The sequence below is a fragment of the Rhinatrema bivittatum genome, chromosome 9 (assembly GCF_901001135.1).
Source record: "Rhinatrema bivittatum chromosome 9, aRhiBiv1.1, whole genome shotgun sequence".
Lineage (NCBI taxonomy): Eukaryota > Metazoa > Chordata > Amphibia > Gymnophiona > Rhinatrematidae > Rhinatrema > Rhinatrema bivittatum.
In genome coordinates, this window is record NC_042623.1 from 126,995,988 (window position 1) to 127,020,370 (window position 24,383).

The following is a 24,383-nucleotide window of genomic DNA, read 5'->3' on the forward strand; positions in this document are numbered from 1 at the left end:
GCCGGCTCCTCGTGCCCCCTTGGCGATTGATGTAGGCCACAGTGGTCGCATTGTCTGAGAGTATTCGGACTGCGTGACGATGGACGAGAGGTAGGAAGCGTTTCAATGCCAGACGCACTGCTCTGGTCTCCAAGCGATTGATCGGCCAAGTTGCTTGGGATGGCATCCACTTCCCTTGCGCAGAACTCATCTGACACACCGCTCCCCAGCCAGAGAGACTGGCATCCGTCGTGACGATTACCCATTTCGGGATGTCCTAGGAACACCCTGGAGAAGATGAGACAGGTTGAACCACCATGAGAGACTGTCCTTGGCTCCCTGCGGAAGAGGAAGGATGGCTTGGAAGTCCCGAGACATTGGCTTCCAGCGGGAGAGCAAGGCGCGCTGTAAGGGATGCATATGTGCAAACGCCAAGGGGACCAGATCAATGGTGGAAGCCATGGATCCCAGGACCTGGAGGTAATCCCATGCTGTTGGAAGCGAGAGACCGATGAATCGCTCTATCTGAGCTATGAGTGTATGAGCCCTGTCTGGGGGCAGAGACACCTTGCCCAGCGCTGTGTCGAAATGCACCCCCAGGAAGTCCAGAGACTGAGATGGAGAAAGGCTGCTCTTGGCGAAGTTGACCACCCAACCGAGGGAGTGAAGAAGCGTCAACACCTTGTCGACCTCCCGGTGGCATTGGGCTGAGGACTTTGTCCGAATGAGCCAGTCGTCCAGGTGTGGGTGCACCAAGACTTCCTCTCTCCTGAGAGCGGTGGCTACTACTATCATCACCTTCGTGAAGGTTCGAGGAGCGGTCGCAAGACCAAAGGGTAGAGCCTGGAACTGGAAATGCTGTCCCAGAATCTTGAATCGCAGAAAATGCTGATGCACTTGGATCCAGGTAGGCCAAATGCTGATGCGCTTGGATCCAGGGAGGCCAAAAATTCTCCGGAGTGTACCACCGCTATCACGGAGTGCAAGGTTTCCATCCGAAAGTGGGGAATCTTGAGGGCCCTGTTGACCATCTTGAGATCCAAGTTCGGGTGGAAGGAACCTTCCTTCTTGGGGACTACGAAGTATACCGAATAATGTTCCCGGCCTACTTCCGGGGGGGGGGGGGGGGGTGTGTGTGTGTGTGTGTGTGTACCGGACGAATCGCTCCAAGAGCCAGAAGCCTGTCGAGTGTCTGCTGGACTATGAGTTGTGATAAGGGGAATGGAACAACTCCCCTATGAGGAAAGACTAAAGAGGTTAGGACTTTTCAGCTTGGAGAAGAGACAACTGAGGGGGGATATGATAGAGGTGTTTAAAATCATGAGAGGTCTAGAACGGGTAGATGTGAATCGGTTATTTACTCTTTCGGATAGTAGAAAGACTAGGGGGCACTCCATGAAGTTAGCATGGGGCACATTTAAAACTAATCGGAGAAAGTTCTTTTTTACTCAACGCACAATTAAACTCTGGAATTTGTTGCCAGAGAATGTGGTTAGTGCAGTTAGTATAGCTGTGTTTAAAAAAGGATTGGATAAGTTCTTGGAGGAGAAGTCCATTACCTGCTATTAAGTTCACTTAGAGAATAGCCACTGCCATTAGTAATGGTTACATGGAATAGACTTAGTTTTTGGGTACTTGCCAGGTTCTTATGGCCTGGATTGGCCACTGTTGGAAACAGGATGCTGGGCTTGATGGACCCTTGGTCTGACCCAGTATGGCATTTTCTTATGTTCTTATGTTTCTGGACTGGGCCACATGGAGAGAAGAGGAACCTGTCTCTTAGCAGCCGAGCAAATTCTAATGCATAGCCGTGTCTTAAGAATATCCAGGACCCACTCCTCGTAGAAAAGGGAGAGATATCCCCCTATCCTGGGGATCAGGGAGTGGGCCAGCATAGCTTCATTGTGAAGACTTGGAGGACGTCCCCTGGGCCGGACCAGAGCGGGGCTGTCTTTGGGCACGAAAGGATTGAGTCCAGGATTGAGATCGAGAGGACGGCTGACGAGGAGCTGCAATCCTTGCCTGGCGGAAACAACATTGATTCCTGAATCGGCTTCTAGAGGAATTAAACGACCTAGAAGAACGAGGACAATCCTCTGGCAGTTTGTGTACCTTATTCTCTCCGAGGGACTTGATAATCTGGTCCAGATCCTCCCCAAATAGTAGCTTGCCCTTGAAGGGTAGGGATCCCAGCTGCGACATGGAAGAAGAATCCGCCGACCAGTTGCGAAGCCAGAGGAGGCATCTAGCCGAGACTGCAGAAACCATAGATCTGGCCAATACTCTCAGAATGTCATATAGAGCGTCTGCTCCATATGCAATGACAGCCTCCAGGTGGTTTGCCTGAAGAGCTTCCTCAGGAGGCAACTCCTGGGAGCTGAGAAGCTGTTGAAGCCAACAGAGGCCTGCACACTGAGCGAAGGAACTACAAATGGCCGCCTGGACCCCCAGGGTGGACACCTCGAAAACTCTCTTAAGATAAACTTCCAGCTTTCGATCTTGAAGATCTCGCAAGACTGCACCACCCGTTACTCAAATGGTAGTTCTTTTCGTCACCGCTGAGACTGTAGAATCTACTTTGGGAACCTTAAGAAGCTCCAGGAAATCATCTGGGAGAGTATATAGCTTATCCATAGCTCTGCCGACCTTGAGGGAGGTCTCTGGAGAATCCCATTCCCTGGATAACAATTGAAGGAACGTGGGATGGGAAGGAAAGGACCTACACGGTGGATGTAGACCAGCCAGAAGGGGGGTCCCCTTTCTTCGCTGGTGGATTAGGCTCAGGCGGGTCCTGAGTGGCCTCAATGTCCAATTCCTGTAGGATATGTGGAATGAGGGAGTCCAGCTCATCCCTCTGGAAGATCCACAGAACTCTAGGATCATCCCCTTCCAATTGAGCCGTAGAAGGTTCATCCGGATCCGGGTCCTGCTGAGGAACAGACCCCCCCCCCCCGCAGAGGGATGTACAAAATGGACCCTCGAGTGCTTGAGGTGGTCGGTGATACCCCTGGTCCCGGGACCGCTGACCCTTGGGCACTTCCCAAGACCTCAGTGGAATCAGCCATTCTGGGTACCTTAGGAGGAGGAGGTCCCGCCAGAAATTCCTGGTGCTGGCCCATCTTGGCCAGGTAAGCATTGTGAAGCAGGAGAACAAAATCCGTGGAAAACGGAGGTGGCCCCGATGAAGCTTCCTTCATCGGGGCCACCCTGACGGAGGAAAAGGCTCCAGAGGTGGAACGGGTGTCAAAACCGGCGGCTGAGATGAAAAAGAAGCGTCCTGCTCTTCTCCTGTTAGCGCCGGAGCAGCTAAGTCTGGAGACAAAATGGCTGCCGTTCCCGCGGTAAGCAGGATTGGGGCTGGCCCCTGAGCGTCGAGGCCCGCCAGAAGACGAGAACCAGAGCGGCCCGGCGGTTGAGAGGGTCCCTCCCCACCAGGGAGGCAAGCTGTGCAAATCCCCTTGCGGGAGAGCCTTGACCCGGGCTCTCCACAAGAGCAGCACCTGGACGAACGAGGCATGGGGGATCCCCGACGGAGCCGCGAGGGAACTAGCTGATTTTAACGCGAGAAACAGGCAGGGTTTAAAGCTGCGGGAAGCGGGAAAAACCTCAGCTTCAGCCTGTTTTTCCTCATGCTCACCAGATTCGTGGCTGTAAGAAGCGGGTAATAGCCTCCACTTCAGTCCTGCTCTCTCTCTATCCCTCAGCGACCCACAGATAGAGGCACAGAGGAATAACGCCTCTCTGTGCCGGCTGCCCCGAGGAAAACGGCGTCTCAGGGGCAGCGGGTCGGATAGCAGCCACAGGGGGAGAGGTCGGCACCACCGACTTGCACCCCAGAGAGAGGAAATAACCTGTCAAAAGGAAATAAAAACAAACTTACCCCGACAACAGAGATGGGAGGGGTGGGGAGAGCTGCAAATAGTACTGCCTGCAAGCTATAGAATGCTCCCACTAAAACAGGAGCAGAGGCTACAGGAAAGCTCTCCAAATAATTCCCTCAGAAATTCAAAATTCAAAATATTTTTTTTTTAAATTAGACTTGATCCATCCAAAAGAAAGGAAAGCTGAGGAAAATAGAGAAAATTCCTAAAATAGCTTTCTAGTCATCTCAGTGGGGAACGAAAGCCACCACTGTCATCTGCTGGAGTCAAGAGAATACTGAGGATTAGTATAGTGTGCACTACCTTATAAGGAAGCATCCTTCAAAGTTCTATCTGACTCCATCTGCTGGAAGGGGGAGATAACCCCACTGTCTGGACTGATCCTGGGACGTACAGGGAACTATCTTTGTTCCTGGAGTTAAGTTTCCTGCACAAAGAAAATGACAGCCAGCCCAATGCACTGCTCTGCACTGGGAATTAATGCTTAATGCCTTCATTTGCTGAGGATTTCCATGTGAGGGGGCTAAGTATTACTCCCATTTTAGAAAGCTCATTTGTGAGTAAAATTATTTGCTGCATTGCCAGTGAAGTTTACGTGAGAAAATGATCATTGAATCGTGGCAATGCTGTGCGTTGGCTGGAATGAACCTTTCTGCATCGGCCAGTCAGATTTTTATTAATTTTTCTTTTTCACAATATTCTCCCTCTTATCTTCTGCCTTATGCTTTACTTTTTCCCCACTCTTCTGCCTTTACTCTCAAGTCTATCCTCTCAAAAGTCAATTATCTAGGTACTATCTACCCTTATACTCCTAACCTTAAATGTCTATTTTGATTTGACAGTTTCTTTGTCATACTTACCCTTGAGGGTCTGTTTCCGGGCGCATGTCATAAACTTGACATTGTGCCAACCTTCCAATCACTCCAGACCGCAGCAGCTCCAATGCTCCCTGCTGTTTTTTAGCTACTCTGGTTAAGAATGCCTAATTGAGAGGAGGAAGGGAGATAGTGATTATGTCAAGCAGACATGCTCAGATTTAATTTTAAATATACAAATGTCCATCTGCTCCTTTGCACTTACTCCACACCCCTTACTACAAAGAAAATACAAAAATACTGTATTAGGTAATAAATAATCATATATGTAATGTACATACAGTAAACTCTCATAATAAACTATTTACCAAGAAAAGTTTCATCAAATAAGCACAATTACTGAGAATTACTATCTGAAAAAGGGGGATGCATCTGGGAATGCAGAGCTGCTTACCTGTAACAGGTGTTCTTCAAGGACAGCAGGATGTCAGTCCTTGTAAATAAGCTATCATCAAGAGATGGAGCCCCAGCATGGAAATTTTGCTTCAAAGTTTTCAGAAACTCTGAGCATGTCTTACTGCCAAGTATCCACAATAAACTGCATCTGCCATTTAGAAGCTCAGTCTCCTAATCTCATAAGGTCCCTTCTGCAGTTCTTCACAGTCCGCTGTTTTAATGACTCAAAACAAATGTGTGTCATCTGCTAATTTGGTCACCTCACTCATTCCTTTCTCCAGATCACGTATGAATATTCTAAATAGCATAGACCCAATACAGACTTCAGGGCACTCCACTAACAACCTTGCTCCATTTAGAAAATGGACCATTTAGTCATACCCTCTGTTTCCTGTCTTTTTATCCAGTTACCAATCTACAATAGGACACTGCCTTCGACCCCCTCATCTCCCTATTTCCTAAAGAGTATCTCATGAGGGACTTTGTCAAATGCTTTCTGAAAATCCAAATATATTATATCATCAGGCCCACCTTTGTCCACATGTTTATTTACACACTCAAAAAAATCTAGTAAATTGGTAAGGCTTCCCTTTGCACAGCCCATGTTGATTCTCTCCCATTAAAATGTGTCTATTTATGTGGTCAGTAATTTTGTTTTTAAGAATAGTTTACATCATTTTGAGAAGCACACATGTCAAACTCATTGGTAGGAAAATTGGTTCTTATCGCCTAATTTTCATTCCTGTAGTACCACGGATCAGTCCAGACTCCTGGGTTTATTCATCCCTGCCAGCAGATGGAGATAGAGAAAGTTTCACAGACACTGCTTCATAATCCCTGGTGCCACCTGTAGTTTCTCAGTATTGATCTGTACACCTAAGCACAAAACACTTATTTATTTATTTAACATTTTTATATACCGGCATTCGTAGGACACATCATGTCGGTTCACAATTAACTGAGAAAAGAAATTACATTGAACAAGGGGGTTTAACTGGGCGAAATTGGATAATAATTGGATAAAAAGAACAAGGTAAAAAGCGAAGTACGAGAGAAAAGAGAAAGCAAGCATGGATAACTTAATTGGAAAGATATGGGTTTAAAATTACATATTACATATGTGAACTTATTTACAACGTTGGGGGGAGGGGTGAGAGGAGAGGGAAAGGGGGGGAGAATATATGCGAAAGGGGAGGTAAAGGTAAGGGAGGGATTGATATGGTAAAGAAGGCGGGGGGGGGGGAGGCTGAAGAGGCTAAAAGGCGGGGGTGGGGAGTGGAGGGGGGGAGTGAGGGGGAGCATGGGGTGTGCTGGAAGGGTTACCAGGGTGGGACAAGGTGGGAAGGGCTGTATATAGAATGCAGGTTGCAAAACCTTGAAAAAAGTCTTACGAGTCTATATTCCATAACCTTAAAAATTTGTACCAAAACGTTTACAACTGAGTGGACAACTCTCCACCTCCATAGATCGGGCGGGTTCTGGACTGATCCGTGGTACTACAGGAATGAAAATTAGCAGGTAAGAACCAATTTTCCTTTCCCTGTATGTACTTGGATCAGTCCAGACTCCTACGATGTACCAAAGCTCCCTACTTAGGGTGGGACCTGGAGAGTTCTGCTCGCAAGACACTCTTGCCAAAAAACAGATGGTAGTGCCTTGCAAAAGTATGCAGTGACTTCCAAGTTGCCGCCCTACAACTTTCCTGTGGTGAAACCAACTGGACCTCCGCCCACGAGGAAACTTGAGAATAATTAGAGTGAGCTCTCAAACCTTCAGACACCTGATGACCTTTGAGAATGTATGCCGACCCAATAGCCTCCTTAAGCCATCTCGCAATGGTAGCTTTGGAAGCCTGGGTATCTTTCTTCACACCACTCCATAAAATGAACAGATGATCAGATCTCCTAAAATCATTTGTTACCTTGAGATACCACAGCAAAGTCCTACGGACGTCCAACAGCCTAAGCTCCCACGCATGAGGTGCAGAAGCATCCAATTCTGGGAAAGCTGGAAGCTCCATTTGATTAACACGAAAAGCCGACACCATCTTGGGAAGAAATGAGGGGAACCATCCGCAAGGACACTCCTGAGTCCGAGATCTGAAGGAACGGATCGCAGCAAGATAAAGCCTGCAACTCAGCGATTTCCTTGCAGAACAAATGGCTACCAGGAAAACGACCTTCAAGGTCAAATCCTTAAGAGTTGCTCTGCGGAGAGGTTCAAAAGATGGCTCACAAAAACCCCGGAGAACAAGATTAAGATTACAGGTTGGACAAACTCTCCTAACCGGAAGGCACAAATTCTTAACCCCCAAAGAAATCGAACCACATTGGGATGAAGACAATGTATAACCGTCAACTCTACCATGTAGACAAGCCAAAGCCGCTACCTGTACTCTGAGGGAGTTGAAAGCTAGGCCTTTGATCAAACCTGCTTCTGAGACACCAAAGACTAAGGCCTGTACCCTGTTAGATATACACTATGCCTCAAAGACCTTCCAGACTCGGATATATGACAACGAAGTCGACATCCATCTAGCTTGCAGAAGAGTAGTTATGACCGCCTCTGGGTACTCTCTTCATCTCAAACGCCACCTCTCAAAAGCCAGGCTGCTAGACAAAAGCGATCTGCTTGGTCTGAAAATACGGGGCCCTGCCAAAGATGACAAGGAAGAAGATTGAAGCATAAAGGTCCATCCACTGCCATGCTGACCAGATCTGCAAATCACGGCCGACAAGGCCACTCCAGGGCTACCAACACCACTTCTCCCGGGTGTTTCTCTATCAGACGCAACACTTTGCATATCAGAGGCCAAAGGGGAAATATCTAAAGAAGAACCCCCTGAGGCCAGGGAATTACCAGAGCATCGACCTCTTCGGCTCGGTACTCCCAACTTTGACTGAAAAAATGAGATGCCTTTGTATTGAGACGAGTCACCATTAGATCCACATGGGGACAGCCCCACCTCCCTCAGATGAGCTGCATTGCTGCCTCAGACAACTCCCACTCCCCTGGAGATGCCGTTATCTGAATCAAGTGCTGCTCCACCCAAAGAATAAACTCCTGAGCCTCCTGGGACACCACATGAATCTTGGTTCCTCTTGCTGCCGATAAACATATGCCACAGTCATAGCATTGTCCGACAAGACCCTCACCGAACAGCCTTGAGCCAAAAGTAGAAAAACAAGCAATGCTAACCACACTGCTCTGGTCTCTAAGCAATTGATAGACCAAGAGGCTTCTTCAGCCGACCAAATGCCCTGAGCTGATTGTCGCTGGCATACTGCTCCCCAACCAGAAAAACTGGCATTGGCAGAAAGAATTACCCAATTCGGGACCTCCAGATCAACCCCATGGACCAGACTGGATGACTGCAGACACCAAGCCAGACTATCCCGCACATGACTATCGAGCAAGACGAGCATATGCAACTCCTCTGACAACGGCTGCCAGTAATCAAAATGGCGCTGACAGCCATTTGCCCTTACTATGTCACAGGGGCTACCGCTGCCATTGGTCGGCCCCAGTGACATAGTAAGGGCAAAGGGCCGTCGGCGCCATTTTGATTACTGGCAGCCGATGGCCCAAGTCCAGGACCGCTCCTGGACCCCCGCTGGACCACCAGGAACTTTTGGCAGGTCTTGGGGGGGGGGGGTCAGGAGGGTGGGGGGGTTTTGTTAGATTTTTAGTTTTTTTTTTATATTCGCTCCATAAGACGCACATACATTTCCCCCTCCACTTTTGGGGGGAAAAAAGTGCGTGTTATGGAGCGAAAAATATGGTATATACACACACAAACATGCTGTTGCATGCTCAGTCATATATAAACACATACATGCAATCTTTCATGCTCAATCATACACATACAGGAAAATTGGTTCTTACCTGCTAATTTTTGTTCCTGTAATTACACAGATCAGTCCAGATCAGTGGGTTATTCATCCCTTCCAGCAGATGGAGTCAGAGAATAAAACTTTGAGGCACTGCTTCTTAACTGAGAGTGACACCTGCAGGACCTCAGAATTGACCAGTACCCAAGCCAAGATACTTTAGAAACCCCTTCACACAGACATAGGGAACTAAAGAGTGGATACCTCTGAACTATAAACCTTGTTCGTCAAGAGCCAAACAGGACAAGGAAGTAAATCTCGTAACTGCCCTCTAAGAAAGAGTCTTTATTAAACAGAAAAATTGTGTACTAAGCAGTAAAACTTGGCAGAAAATCAGTCTTTCGGCATCAAATGGGAGGGCCTCTGGACTGATCTGTGGTATTACAGGAACGAAAATTAGCAGGTAATAACCAATTTTCCTTTCCTGAACATACCCAGATCAGTCCAGACCAGTGGGATGTACCCAAGCAGCCCTAAACCGGGTGGGCCCCCAAAAGACCCGCACACAGGACACTCTCCGAAGGATGGCTCATACTGCACCCTGACACCCAGACTATAATGCCTGGTTAAGGTATGAATTGAGGACCACACTGCTGTCCTACGAATCTCCTGTGGCGATAGACGCTGACACTCAGCCCAGGAAGCAGCCTGCGCCCTAGTGGAATGCACCCACAAACCAACAGGAACTTGTTGTCCCTTACAGATGTAAGCCAAACAAATGGCCTCCCTAAGCCAACGAGATATGGTAGCCTTAGAGGCTTTGTCCCCTTTATTCAGTCCACTGAAGAGGACAAACAGATGATCTGAGCGACGAAAAGCATTAGTAACCTACAAATACCGAAGTAGCATCCGCTGCACATCCAGAAGATGCAATTCTCTATCCTGAGAACTTTTTGACTATTTTTTTTTTATTTATTTAAAAACTCTTCTATACCGTCGTTAAGTTAGTTCACCATCACAACGGTTTACAAAAAGGCACAAAAAGAAATAAAAGTTAATTGATATAGATAACAAATTATACATGTGCCATCATTGAACTGTAACATTTTTAATAATAGAACTGTGTGTTAGAGCTTATGTGTTGGTTGCAAAAACTTCTATACAGTTCAAATCTAACCTTAATACTCTAGTATGCAATTGGATATTTTAAAGTAAAAAAACTGATTACTTGGTGCTTACTTAGCTTTGTTTTCCTCCTTCTCTTTATAAAAAGCTACTACTCTGGAAAACCTGGAAGAGCTACCATCTGATTAACATGAAAGGCAAGACATCACCTTAGGACAGGGGTGGGCAATTCCGGTCCTCGAGGGCCGCAAACCAGTTGGGTTTTCAGGATATCCTTAATTAATATGCATGAGAGAGACCTGCATACACACTGCCTCAGTTGTATGCAAATCTATTTCATGCATATTCATTAGGGGTATCCTGAAAACCCGACTGGTTTGCAGCCCTCAAGGACTGGACTTGCCCACCCCCTGCCTTAGGACAAAGGAAGGCACTGTTCTCGATGAGATTCCATTCCCGGAAATCCACAAAAATGGATCCTTACATGGTAGAGACTGAAGTCAAGCTGAACAAATAGCTACCAAAAGACCGCTTTCAGAGTCAAATCCTTCAGGGTAGCCCTTCTCAAGGGTTCAAAGCGAGGTCCGCAAAGGACACGAAGTACTAGGTTGAGACTCCAATCTGGGTAGATGTTTCGCACCGGAGGACGTAACAGCTTAGCCCCTTTGAGGAATCTTACCAGATGAACAGAGTTCTACCCTGAAACCTGCCTCTAAGCGTACCTAAGGCAGCCACATGCAAACAAAGCACGTTGTAAGCCAAACCCTTGGACAACCCCTGCTGCAGGAAATCCAACACATGTGACACCTCCACAGCCAGACGATCTAGACAATGCTGAAGACACCAAACTTCAAACAGTTTCCAGACCCTAATGTATGCCATAGAGGTCGCCGGACTTCTGGATCGAAGAAGAGTGGAGATGACCTGTACAGAGTAACCCTTCAAAGTCTCCATTTCTCAAAAGCCAAGCCACGAGACAAAAGCGATCCTCCCGATCCAAAAATATGGGACCCTGACGCAACAGGTCTGGAAGATGATTCATATTAAGAGGACCTTCCACTGCAAGTCACACCAGATCTGCGAACCACGGACTCCTCGGCCACTCCAGTGCCACTAGAACCACAGTCCCAGGATGTGATTCTATGCACCTGAGGATCCGACCTATGAGGGGCCAAGGAGGAAAAACGTACAGAAAAATTCCTGTTGGCCAAGGGCACACCAGAGAATAGAGGCCCACCGAACAGAATTCCTTTTGGCGACTGAAGAATCTCTCCGTCTTGAAGTTGAGCCGTGTCGCCATAAGATCGAATTGGGGAACGCCCCACCTTGCACAGATGTGGTTCCACACCTCTAGGGACAACTCCCATTCCCTTAGGATCCAATTGCTGCCTGCTGAAGAAGTCTACCTGCAAGTTGTCATCTCCTGCTACATGCGATGTGGCTAGGCCTTCAAGATGATGCTCCGCCCAGGGAAATAATCTCTGGGCCTCCAACACCACTGCATGACTCTTCGCACCATCCTGCCAATTGTGACCACCCTCATCTTGAGGCAATTGATGGACCACAACTTCTCTGGTCACTACAGACTGACTGGCCCAAGCACATCACTCCCCAGCCGGAGAGGCTTGCATCCATGGAGACCACCACCCAGTCCGGAGGCTCCAGATCTACCCGCTTCTCTTAATTGGAATGAGACAGCCACCACGAGAGACTGCACCTGGACTCCCGAAGCAGAGGCAAGGGAAAATGAAATGCCTCCGAGCAGGGAGTCCATCTGGTCAACAGCGTGTGTTGCAGTGGTCTCATGTACCTGAACACCCATGGGATCAAGTCCAACATGGATGCCATGTATCCCAGGACCTGTAAATAATCCCACATTTTGGGCATCTCCAAACGAAGAAGATGCTTGACCTGAGACTGCAACTTCAACACCCGGTCCGCTGCCAGGAAAACCCTGCCTCGTTGAGTGTCAAAGTGGGCTCCTAAGTAAACCAGCAACTGAGTTGGCTCCAACGGACTCTTATGCACATTGATAACCCGAGAGACTGTAAGGTGGACATCACTCTTCGGATGGACTTCTCGCATTCCTCCATGGACTTTGTGCAAACCAACCAATCGTCCAGATATGGGTGGATCAAAATTCCCTCCCGGCGAAGAGCCACAGCCACCACCACCACCATCATCATCTTGGTGAATGTACAGGGCACCATCGCCAAGCTGAACGGGAAGGCTCTGAACTGAAAATGTTGACATTTGGAAGCGAAGAAACTTCTGATGTTCCTGTTGAATGGGGCTGTGCAAGTACGCTTTCATCAGTTCTAGGGAGGTGAGAAATTCTCCTTTGCGGACCGCTGCCATCACGGTACACAGCGTTTCCATGCAAAAGCTCGGAACCCGAAGGAACCGAATTACCTTCTGCAAATTGAGAATGGGCCAAAAGGAGCCCTCCTTTTTCAGCACCACAAAGAAAATGAAATACCTTCCCTGACCCTATTCCTCCAGAGGAATGGGAACAACGGCCTTTAGGACGAGCAGCCTTTGCAGCGTCCCCAACACTGCCTCCCGCCTGACGCAAGAGACCACATGGGACTCCACAAAGGCATCCCAAGGCGGGCACACAAAATCTAGACTATAGCCCTCTTGTATCACCTCCAGCACCCAACGGTCCAAGGTAATCTTTTCCCACTCTTCGTAGAAGCTGGACAATCTGCCTCCTAGAGCTTCTATAGAGGAGAGGGGACCACTGGCTTCATTGGGCTGATTTTCCACTCCCAGTGCCCTGCCTGACGCTGTCTCTGCCTGACCTGTGTACTCCACGAAAGGACTGTCAGCGCCCAGCGCCCTGTTTTGAGACAGAAACAGATGAGGACTTGCCGGAATGAAACAGACAGGAATCCCGAAAACGAGCCCAAGAAGGAAACACCTTTTTACTGGGCTTTCTGTCCTCCGGCAATCTATTCCCCTTGGACCCCAGGACCTCCATCAACTGATCCAGATCAACTCCAATTAACAGCTTCCCCTTAAAGGGAAAATTACAGAGCTGGACCTTGGATGATAAATCCGCTGACCAGTTACATAACCACAGCAGCCTACGAGCCGCTACCGAGGAGATCATTCAGGGAGCAGACATATGCACCAAATCATACAAAGCATCTGCCACGTAGGGTATATGCCTGCCTCCAGATACGTGGCCTACAGTGTGACACAGTCCGCCGTGTACTTCGAGTCCTTCTGAACCCAACAGAGATAGACCCTTTGCATTAAACTGGCACAGACAGCTGCCTGAAGACTCAACACTGAGACCTCAAACATCCGTTTGAGTTGCACCTCCAGCTTATGATCCTGGACATCCTTCAGGGCCGCTGCCTCAGCCATCAGGATTGTTGTCTTCTTGGTTACCGCCGAGATGGCCACGTCCACCTTCAGGATCCTCAGCAATTCCAGGGAGTCCTCCATTAAGGGATAAAGCTTGGCCATTGTTCTGCCCACCTTCAGGCCAGCATCTGGGGAGTCCCATTCCCGGTTCACCAGCTTTCAGATCTTCTTGGGCAACAGAAAAGTGCTAGTGGGTCCCCCCCTCAGCCCATCCAGGACTGGGTTAACATCTTCATTATCCGACTCTTCCTGAATGACCTTCATTCCTAATTCCTCCAGCACCTGTGGGATGAGGGGGCGCAGTTCATCCCTTTTAAACAGACGCACTATTCGTGGATTGTCTCCCTCTGGATTCTGGGAACTCGTTAGGACCAGGGTCATCTTTTGCCCCGTCTACATCAAGGGTCGACGGCACATCTGGGTCAGCTCCTGCATCGAGGGGGTCCAATTGAGATTAATCCAAGTTCTCACAGACTCTGGGACCAGTCTCTGCAGTCGCATGGTGCAAACCAAGGTGCTGAAGAATATTGCCAGTCCCCCGAGACGTCACTTTAGACTTTTTAGCCATGGGGGCCCATGGGCAATCCCCTGCCCACCTTCTTCCTCCACTTCTCCTAGCCAGGTAGGCCTTATGGAGAAGGAGAATAAAATCCAGGGAAAAATTCCCCGATTTATCTTCCCCGGATCGTGGGTGACTGTCAGCCAGCTCACCCTCCCCTTCTGAGAATCCTGCCTGACCAGGGAAAGAGTGGGGGGAGAACTGCCTGACCGCCATGTGGTCTCCTGCACTACCTCCCCGGCAGCAATGGGAACAGACCCTTTTGACCTCCTGCCACAAGTTCCTGCACATCTCGAAGGGCCTTCCTGCCCTAAAACACACGCCGGGCAAAGGGAATGCAAGTTCAGACCCGCTTCAGTCACACCACCCCGCATGGCAAGCGGCCATGTCTCCCAATCGCGCTCCCCCATGATTCCTCCCGCGCAGCGACGTGCACCGGACCTGGCCCACTGAGACGCTAGTGGGAACGAATGTAATCCCCACCAGCGAGTTCCCAGGAAAACGGGCAGAATCCAATCGGCCCCACCAGAGCACAGGACTACACAAGGAACGAGGCAATGCGGTTCCCTCCCGGCACTAGCGTCACAATAGACTACGAACCCCTGGAGCCCTGGGTTAACAGCCAGGCAACCACCACTCATTCCTGCATCTCCCGGCCCTGGCCGACAGCTCCCGCTGACTAGGCCCTCACCTCCGAAGTTCCTGCTAAGCTCTGCTCTTCTGCTTCTTATAAGCTTTTTTTTTTTTTTTAAAACAAGGAACTTAAAGAAACTTTATTAAGTGGGTACTTCCCTGTCCAGAGGAAGAAGGCCAAGAGGGTGCCTCGGAGGGTTGAGGTAGCCAGGCCTCCTGGCTATCGGCCCGTCCGGTATGCTGCAGGCAAACTCAGTTAGGGATATCCAATCCCCCCAGTGGACCGGCTCCACCTGAGGTATGGCCCACGAAGATGCCTAGCACCTTAGGGAAAGTCTGTGATCTGGAACCTAAAACTACTGTAAAACAAAATATCTTTTTTTCCTTTTTTTTTTTTTTTTTTTTTTTTTTTTTTAACAGCCTGCAGGTGCAGCTCTACTATCTGCTGGAGTCAGAGAAATACTGAGGTACTGCAGGTGGCACTCTCAGTTAAGAAGCAGTGCCTCAAAGTTTTGTTCTCTGACTATCTGCTGGAAGGGATGAATAACCCACTAGGGTCTGGACTGATCTGGGTATGTTCAGGAATGTCATGTTTTTTCACTTGTTTCCCCCTCTGGAAGAACAAGGAGGAGCAGCAGCAGAGTCTCCTTTAGACCGGACAGCCTCTAGTCTTCCTTTTTGCTTCTAGACTTTGGGCCCTATTGCTTCTGCTTATTATTTTGATGAATAGTGGAGGCCAATGCTGCTTCTTTCAACCTTGTGGGCCATGTTTTTAACTGCTGAGCACTGTTCCTTCTAAGCTTTTACCCCTTACCCCCCAGGCAAGAATAAACCAAACGCCTGCCAAATCTGATCTGGCCAATTTATACGTCACAAGATTCGAAGAAACTCAAGTTTATCTCTCCACATTTTTTCAACATGTACAGTTGTGGACAAGATACATTGACAACAATTTTTTTTTTTTTATCTGGGGAGAGACAGAGCAACTTCTTTTAGATTTTCATAATTGGCTCAATCAGGCAGACCCAAACCTTAAATTTTCTATAACATATTGTCAGCACATGCTGTCATTTTTGGACATTAAAATTCAACGCACAGAAGATAACTTAGAGACGATACTATCGAAAGCCAACAGACAGAAATAATTTACTAAGATTTGAAAGTCAGCACCCAGCACATTTTAAAAAAGGACTCCCTGTTGGTCAATTTTTTTTTTTACAGCACGCAGAATTTGTTCCCAAGAAGAAGATTTTTTACAACAAGCCCAACAACTCTGTATGAGTTTTTAGCAAAGAGGATACCCCAAGCAAGTCATTAAGAGAGCCTTCATCAGAGCAAAATTTTCAGATAGAGATAAATTATTACAATATAAAGTAAGATCTGACAAAGGAGCCTTAGTATATGTTCTGAAACACACGGATTTCACTACAAAAATCAAAGAAATTATTCAGCAGAATTGGCATGTCCTTCAAACCCATTCCATCTTCAGTACCTCCCCCATGTTTTCATATTCTAGGGGAACCAATATAAGCAGCATAAAGTAAGAGCAGCAATTACTGACATGCCACAGCCTCAAGTCATTGAGAGCGGCCATAAACCCTGGGTAAATGTGACTTCTGCAACACCACCATAGTGGGAACATCATGGGAAGATCCTAATACAGGATACATAGTTAAACAAAAATTTAGTATTGATTGCAACACGGACCATGTAATCTATGCACTGCTTTGCCCTTGCCCCAAAATATATGTAGGACGTACATCTGGGAAAATTAACATCAAACTCATTGAACACCGAAGTCGCCTTAATACAAAAGATTTAAAGGCACCAATAGTTTCACATTGCATATCCAAAGGTCATCTTTTTTTCATATCTACAGTGGACTATTCTTGAACACATTCCTACATTCAAAAGAGGTGGAGATCGTAAAGCAAAACTCAATCTCTGGGAGAATTTTTGGATATTCAAATTAAAAACAGTAGAACCAGCTGGCCTCAATGATAAGATTGAATGGCACATGTTGTCATTGTAATACTCTCCCAGACATTTCAGATTCCTTCCCTCGCTATAACAAGGTTTTCGGATTCCAAATATAGGCACTCCGCTCTTGCGAATCAAGTCTCAAAGTCAGATTCTCACAGTCTAATCCAGAATACACTGAGCTTAATCATACATCGGTAATTCTTCTGCGTTTCAGGCACCCTGCTGTTTCACAGGCTTTTCAAAGATAAAATGACAGCGCATGCACTGTGCTGCATCAGACACTATCATAGCTTCTGCCTGGTCAGGAAGCATCTTCAAAACAGCGCTGATTAAAGATAACTACTTGGTAAGCGTTTTAGATTCTTTGCCTTGAGATATTTTCTGTTCCAAATGGTGGGCACCTTTATAAACAGATCTATGGTTTTATGTTCACTGTTCACATCTCTTATTTATTCATAACATAGGAAGCCGCACATTACCAATACTGCATTTATGAACTCTTCGCATTAATAAGCTTGCTGGACCCCTGAAGGAGAATACTCCGAAACCCTGCCGAGTCGGACAATTTGACAGCGGGCGAAAAGGAATACCTGAAAGGGAACTTCAACCACAACATCCATTTAATAATCCAAAAACATACCTGAAAGGAACCTTTAAAACACGGCAACAGTACAACGCGGCATTCATCACAGAGAAGTGACATCTCTGTCAACGTTACAAGCTAAGTATTTTACTAGCTTTCATGTAAGTACCTTTACTAGCTTTATAAGAGACTTAACATTTCATTCCAAAGCAACCGATGATTATGCTCATAGCACAAAGAAGCTTTTAAGCTCTAATGGGTTACCAGGCTCATATCCAGGGACCCTGTGCCATATGAAGGTTGCTGGACCAACAGTAAATATTCCATAGTCCACCATTAAGTGAGAAATGTGTTCACATTTTTTGTAATTTAAGTTCTCTCACAGTTATAGGTTTTCTTTATATTAAATCTGATCAGTGGCATCTCACGCCATCCTGGGCAGCAGGAGTCTCGTTTATCCAAACATTATCTCCTGCTGCCGTGGGGGCCAATTTTGCAGCTCTTACTGCAAAACTCAGCCCCACGGCAGGAGAAGATGCTCAAATAAACATGACTACTGCTGCCATCCACCCCTCAACTCTGCAGGCCGCTACGGAGCCTGTCTTGTTTGCGGCTGAAAAGAGTAAGAGGATGCGATGGCCACCAGTGGACCCCATCCCGCTGGTGGCTGAAGACAAGGCCCAGGCCCTGTGTGTGTTTGGCTGGATGAGAGCTGGGTGGTAGGGTGAAGGCTCTTGTGTGTGTGTGTGGATGAGTACCTGGGTGTGTGTGGATGAGTACCTGGGTGTGTGTGGATGAGTACCTGGGTGTGTGTGGCTGAGGCTGTGATTGTGTGGTAGGGTGATATCCTGTAGGTGGGTGGATGTGTATGACTACCTGTATGTGCTTGCCTGCCTGTGTGTGTGGGGAGAAGGATAAGAGCCTATGGGTGGGTAAGAGCCTGAGTGTGTGCTTTTGGGTGGGTGAGAGGCTGGTGTATGTGGAGGTGGGATTTGACAGCCTGTGTGTATGTGTGGGAGAGCCTGTGTGTGACTGCCAGCTGTGGGTGTGGAGAGAGGGAGGAAGGCAAGAAGAAAGGTGGAGAAAAAAAAGGAGGCCCTGGTAAAAGAAACTGAGAAGACAGAGAAAGAACATGGAAAAAAAAAAGCCTGGGTCCAACCAATTAGAAAATAAGATCAGACAACAAAGGCAAAAAAAAAAAATTATTTTGAATTTTTAGTGATTGGCATATGTTATCTTTGGGAATGTACATTACATAATGTGCATGGGCGAGGCATCCATAGTCCAGTGGGACACAGGCACCACCAACTTTAAAACGGGGTGTGCCTTGCACCACCAACTGCATGCACATCCAGGAGAGTGGTGGCTGCGAAGAGGAAGAGGCCTGGAAGGTTGCCGCTTGACCCCATCTTGCCAGCGGCCGAGAAGAGGAAGAGATCCACTAGGCTGCCAAGAGAGAGAGAGAGAGAGAATCTGCATGAGAGCCTGTGTGTGAGAAAGCATGAGAGAGTGAGAGCTTTGTGTGTTTGTGAGAATGGGAACATGCGTGTAAGAGCATGAAAGTGTGAGAATCTGTGTGTGTCTGTGTGGGGGAGACTGTGAATGAGAGCATGTAAGAGTGAGAGCTTGCGAGTGAAAGAGCATGTGAGAGTCAGAGCCTTCATGTGAGAGACAGCATATGACAGTATGCAAGAGTGGAATCCTGTGTGAGTGAAAGCTTGTGTGTGAGAGCATGCATATGAGAGAGAGCCTGTGTGTGTGTTTAGAGGAAGGAAAGACGACAGGAAGAGAAAGAAGAAAAAGAATGAGAGACCCTGAAAAAGGAATAAGAAAAATGGACAAGGGGAAGAGAGACTGGGACCAACTGATTAGAAAAATAAGATCAGACAACAAAGGTAAAAAAAATTATTTTGCCTTTCAGCAATTGGAATATGCCATTTTTGGGTATGTACATTTCTTATAGATTTGTATTTTGCTTTTTCTTCAGTATTCCAGAGTTCACAGAGTCTTGTTTTGCCTACATATTTCTGTTTCTAATTTGTAGTCATCTATTCTGTATTAGGTACAGTATTTCTACCTGCGTGTAGTTTCTCTGTAGGGATTTGTAGCAGTCTGGCTTGTTTTATTTGTCCCGTAGGTGGTGTATTAGTGATCTAGGGCCTGGTGTGTCACACACAGGCTCTCACAAGCAGGTGCATGAGAGAGAGCCTGTGTGTGTGAGAGAGAGAGAGGGAGTGTGTGTGAGAGCACTGGCATGTATATGAGAGAGGGAATGTGTGAAAGAATGAAAGTGTTAGTATGTGTGTATGAATGAGAAAGAACATAGAAACATAGAAATGATGGCAGAAGAAGACCAAACGGCCCATCCAGTCTGCCCAGCAAGCTTTCGCACTTATTTTTTTTCATACTTGGCTGTTACTCTTGGCCCTTATAAGTAACTTTTTGGTTCTTTTTCCCTTCCACCCCCGCCATCAATATAGATAGCAGTGCTGGTGCTGCATCTAAGTGAAGTATCTTGCTAATTGTTTAGGGGTAGTAACTGCCGTAATAAGCAAGCTACGCCCACGCTTGTTTACCCAGCCTGTGCAATTCAGTCCTTATTGGTTGTTGTCTGGATATAAATCCTCTTTTCTTCATTCCCCCTGCCGTTGAAGCAGTGAGCTGCGCTGGATATGTATTCCAAGTGAAGTATCAGGCTTAATTGATTCTGGGTAGTAACCTCCGTAACAAGCAAGCTACTCCCCTGCTTTTTTGTGGATGCAAATCCTTTCTTCCACATTTCCTCTTGCCGTTGAAGCATAGAGCAATGTTGGTGTCGCATTAACCGTGTGTATGTTTATTGAATAACGATATTAATCTCCAGGTAATAGCCGTCATTCCCATGCCTCTTCTCTTCATTCACATCCTCTAGACTTTATGGATCCACAGTATTTATCCCACGCCCCTTTGAAATCCTTCACAGTTTTGGTCTTCACCACTTCCTCCGGAAGGGCGTTCCAGGCATCCACCACCTTCTCCGTGAAGAAATACTTCCTGATATTGGTTCTGAGTCTTCCTCCCTGGAGTTTCAAATCGTGACCCCTGGTTCTGCTGATTTTTTTCCGCCGGAAAATGTTTGTCGTTGTCTTTGGATCATTAAAACGTAAGGCGAAATTGAAGGGAGCGATTTCTCATGTTTCCTTACCTGCGTCGTCGCAGCGTCAGCATTGCAGAGTGTTTTGGATCACGCCCAGCGATTGGTCCCGTTGAGATGACCGTGGTGGAGAGGGACCTCTACAGGTCGAACAGATCTCCCTGAGTCCGGGAGCGCCAGAGACACCCTCTCCTCCGGGAATGGCTTGTTAGAGCCAGGGTTAAACCTGGTAGATCTCAGAGAGAGCATGCCAGAGCAGAGAGAGCAGTGAGAGGCGGAGGGGAAGTTTGAGTTATCATCTGTAACAATGCATGAGACACAGGCAATGGCGAAAGTGCCTGTCTACAGGGACCCCGGAATACTTTCCTCTACCCCTGTGAACGTGAATACACCGCTCCTCCCTGGATCTGGTATGGATTCTCTGCAAGACTTTGGAGATAGTGCGAAGGCCCAGGTTGGTAAAATTAAGTTTTCTAAACCAGCCACTATTACCTTGGATGTGTTGTGGAATGCTATAGTACGTTTGGAGACATCAATGTCCACATTAACTGAAGTAGTGGTTGAAACTAACACTACTCTCAAAATGAACCCTCAAGTTTTGGCAAATCAAGAGGGGAAAGTGTAGAGATTACTTACCTGATAATCTCCTTTTCCTTAGTGTATGCAGATGGACTCAAAACAAATGGGTATAGTGTGCTCGTGCTAGCAGTTGGAGATGGATCTGACGTCAGCACGGGTACATATACCCCCACAGGAAGTGTAGCAATTCAGTAATCTTCCTTGCAAAAGCTTTATGGATATATGTGTGACTGACCGATCGTTTAAATAAACAGAATTACCCTGACCAACTGATGGTAGCTGGAGACCGCCAGTGTTCTCAACCGGAAGGCATAGACACCCGGCAGGGTGGAAGCCCTATATAAGCAAACATGGCTTACCGTGAGTCGGCGAATCCCCATGTATACCGGCAGCTGGGCGGGATGCTGAGTCCATCTGCATACACTAAGGAAAAGGAGATTATCAGGTAAGTAATCTCTACATTTCCTAGCGTGTAGCAGATGGACTCAAAACAAATGGGATGTACAAAAGCTACTCCCGGACTGGGCGGGAGGCTGCCCGAGGACCGTGTAGGATTGCCCTCGCAAATGCTGTGTCCTCCCTGGCCTGGACGTCCAGACGGTAGAATCTGGAGAAGGTATGGAGGGAGGACCACATCGCCGCTTTACATATCTCTGCAGGCGACAGCATCCTAGTTTCTGCCCAAGAGGCCGATTGCGCTCTGGTAGAGTGAGCCTTGACCTGTAGAGGCGGTGGCTTTCCTGCCTCTACGTAGGCCGCCTTGATAACTTCTTTGATCCAGCGGGCGATGGTTGGCCGTGAGGCCGCTTCCCCTTGCTTCTTCCCACTGTGAAGGACGAACAGATGGTCCGTCTTTCATACTGCTTCTGACATTTCCAAGTATCTGGCCAGCATTCTGCCGATGTCGAGATGACGCAGTATTCGACCTTCTTCTGACTTCTTCAAACCTTCCGTGGTTGGCAAGGATATGGTTTGGTTGAGGTGAAATTGTGAGACTACTTTGGGTAAGAAGGAAGGAACCGTGCGAAGATGGATAGCCTCTGGAGTGACTCTGAGAAATGGATCACGGCAAGACAATGCTTGTAGCTCTGAGATGCGGCGTGCTGAACACACAGCCAGCAAGAACACCATCTTCAAGGTTAACAAACGGAGAGACAGGCCTCGAAGGGGTATGAAGGCGGATCCCGCTAGAAATTCCAGCACTAGGTTGAGGTTCCACAGGGGCACTGGCCACTTCAGTGGCGGGCGAATGTGTTTGACTCCTTTCAGGAAACGTGAGACGTCTGGGTGTTTGGCAATGGTGTTGCTGTCACTCCTGGGACCGTAGCAAGACAGCGCTGCTACCTGAACCTTGATGGAGCTGAGGGACAGACCCTTCTGAAGTCCATCTTGTAGGAAGTCCAAAATGATAGGAATCTTAGCGGCATGTGAATTGGTGCTGTGAGAGTCGCACCAGGCTTCAAAAACTCTCCAGATCCTGATATATGTCAGTGATGTGGAGAACTTGCGTGCTCGGAGGAGTGTATCTATTACCAGCTCCGAGTATCCTCTTTTCTTCAGTCTAGCCCTCTCAATGGCCAGACCGTAAGAGAGAATTGAGCTGGATCCTCGTGGAGGATGGGACCTTGCTGCAGCAGGTCCCTGTATGGAAGCAGAGGTAGAGGATTCCCTGCCAGTATTCTTCTCATGTCTGCGTACCAGGGTCTTCTTGGCCAATCCGGGGCCACTAGAAGGACTAGGCCTCTGTGTCGCTGAATCTTGTGTATAATGGCGCCCAGCAGGGGCCACGGAGGAAAGGCATATAGCAGGATTCCCTGAGGCCATGGCTGTACCAGGGCATCGATCCCCTGGGATAGCGGATCCCGCCTGCGGCTGAAATATCTGGGTACTTGAGCGTTGGACCTGTCTGCTAATAGGTCCATGCCCGGCGTCCCCCACTGATCCACAATCATCTGGAAAGCTGTGGGCGACAGCTGCCATTCCCCTGGATTTAGGCTTTCTCTGCTGAGGAAATCTGCCGTGGTGTTGTCCTTCCCGGCGATGTGGAGATGTCCTGGAGATTCGCTTCCGCCCAAGTCATCAGGGGGGCTATTTCTAGGGATACCTGTTGGCTTCTGGTTCCGCCCTGTCGGTTGATGTATGCCACCGTGGTGGCGTTGTCTGACATCACTCTGACCGCTCTGTTGCGAAGTCTGTGGGCAAATCGCAGGCACGCTAGCCTGACTGCCCGTGCCTCTAGTCGGTTGATGTTCCACTTTGACTCTTCTCTGTTCCACTGCCCTTGGGCGGTGAGTTCTTCGCAGTGTGCTCCCCATCCGTTCAGGCTGGCATCTGTAGTGAGCAGGGTCCAGGTTGGGGAGGACATTCTTGTCCCCCGGCTCATGTGGCCGGGCTGCAACCACCACCGTAGCTGATTCCGCACTCTGGCTGGTAGAGGTAGGTGTACGGTGTAGTTCTGTGATCGTGGGCTCCACAGAGATAGGAGGGCGCGTTGTAATGGTCTCATATGAGCCCGCGCCCATGGTATCACCTCCAGAGTGGATGCCATGAGGCCGAGGACCTGTAGGTAATCCCGAGCTGTGGGCCGGCTGGCGCTCAGCAGGGCCTGCAGATGATTCCTGGGTGTCGAATTGAACCCCTAGGTATTCCAGCAACTGGGACGGCTGTAGGGAACTCTTGTTTATGTTGACTACCCATCCTAGGCTTTCCAGAAGAGCTATAACTCTGTTGGTTGCCCGGTGGCTCTCCTCTGGTGACTTTGCCCTGATCAGCCAATCGTCTAGGTAGGGATGGACGAGAATTTCTTCCTTCCTGAGTGCTGCTGCCACTACTACTATGACCTTGGTAAAGATCCGCGGCGCGGTGGCTAACCCGAAGGGTAAAGCTCGGAACTGGAAATGCTGATTCAGGACTTTGAAGCGTAAATAGCGCTGGTGATCCCGATGGATTGGGATATGCAAATAGGCTTCTGACAGATCTAGGGAGGTGAGAAACTCCCCTGGCTGTACTGCATTCTTGACAGACCGTAGAGTTTCCATGTGAAAGCTGGGGACCCGTAGGTGTCGGTTGACTGACTTGAGGGTCCAGGACGGGCCTGAAAGTGCCCTCCTTCTTGGTACTATGAAATAAATGGAATAATGCCCAGAATTTATCTCCCCTGCAGGCACTGGGATTATGGCTTTTAGTGCCAGGAGCCTCTGTAAGGTCATTTCTAGTGCCGCCTTCTTGAGAGGTGAACAAGGAGATTCCACAAACTTGTCCGGCGGGAGCCGAAGAAAATCCAGGTAATATCCTTCCCGGATGATGGCGAGGACCCACTGGTCCGAAGTAATCTCGACCCACCTACGGTAGAAGAGGGTTAGCATGCCCCCTATGGCTGCTACCCCCGGATGGGTTGGCTGATTGTCATTGTGGGTTGCGGCCGGGACCAGACCCCGAGCCAGTTCTCCTCT

The 24,383-nt window shown here is 48.2% G+C and overlaps 1 protein-coding gene across 4 annotated transcripts in view; it reads right to left on the minus strand.

The window, feature by feature from the left end:
- NUP205 (nucleoporin 205) overlaps positions 1-24,383 on the minus strand; it is a 558,669-nt gene that overhangs the window by 138,394 nt on the left and 395,892 nt on the right. For all 4 annotated transcript variants that reach the window (XR_003858760.1, XM_029616971.1, XM_029616970.1 and 1 more), the window contains one exon: positions 4,721-4,842. Coding sequence is in view for 3 of the 4 variants with exons in the window: in XM_029616971.1 (XP_029472831.1) it covers positions 4,721-4,842 (122 nt within the window). In the remaining variant the exon portion in view is untranslated. The remainder of the gene's footprint in view (positions 1-4,720; positions 4,843-24,383) is intronic.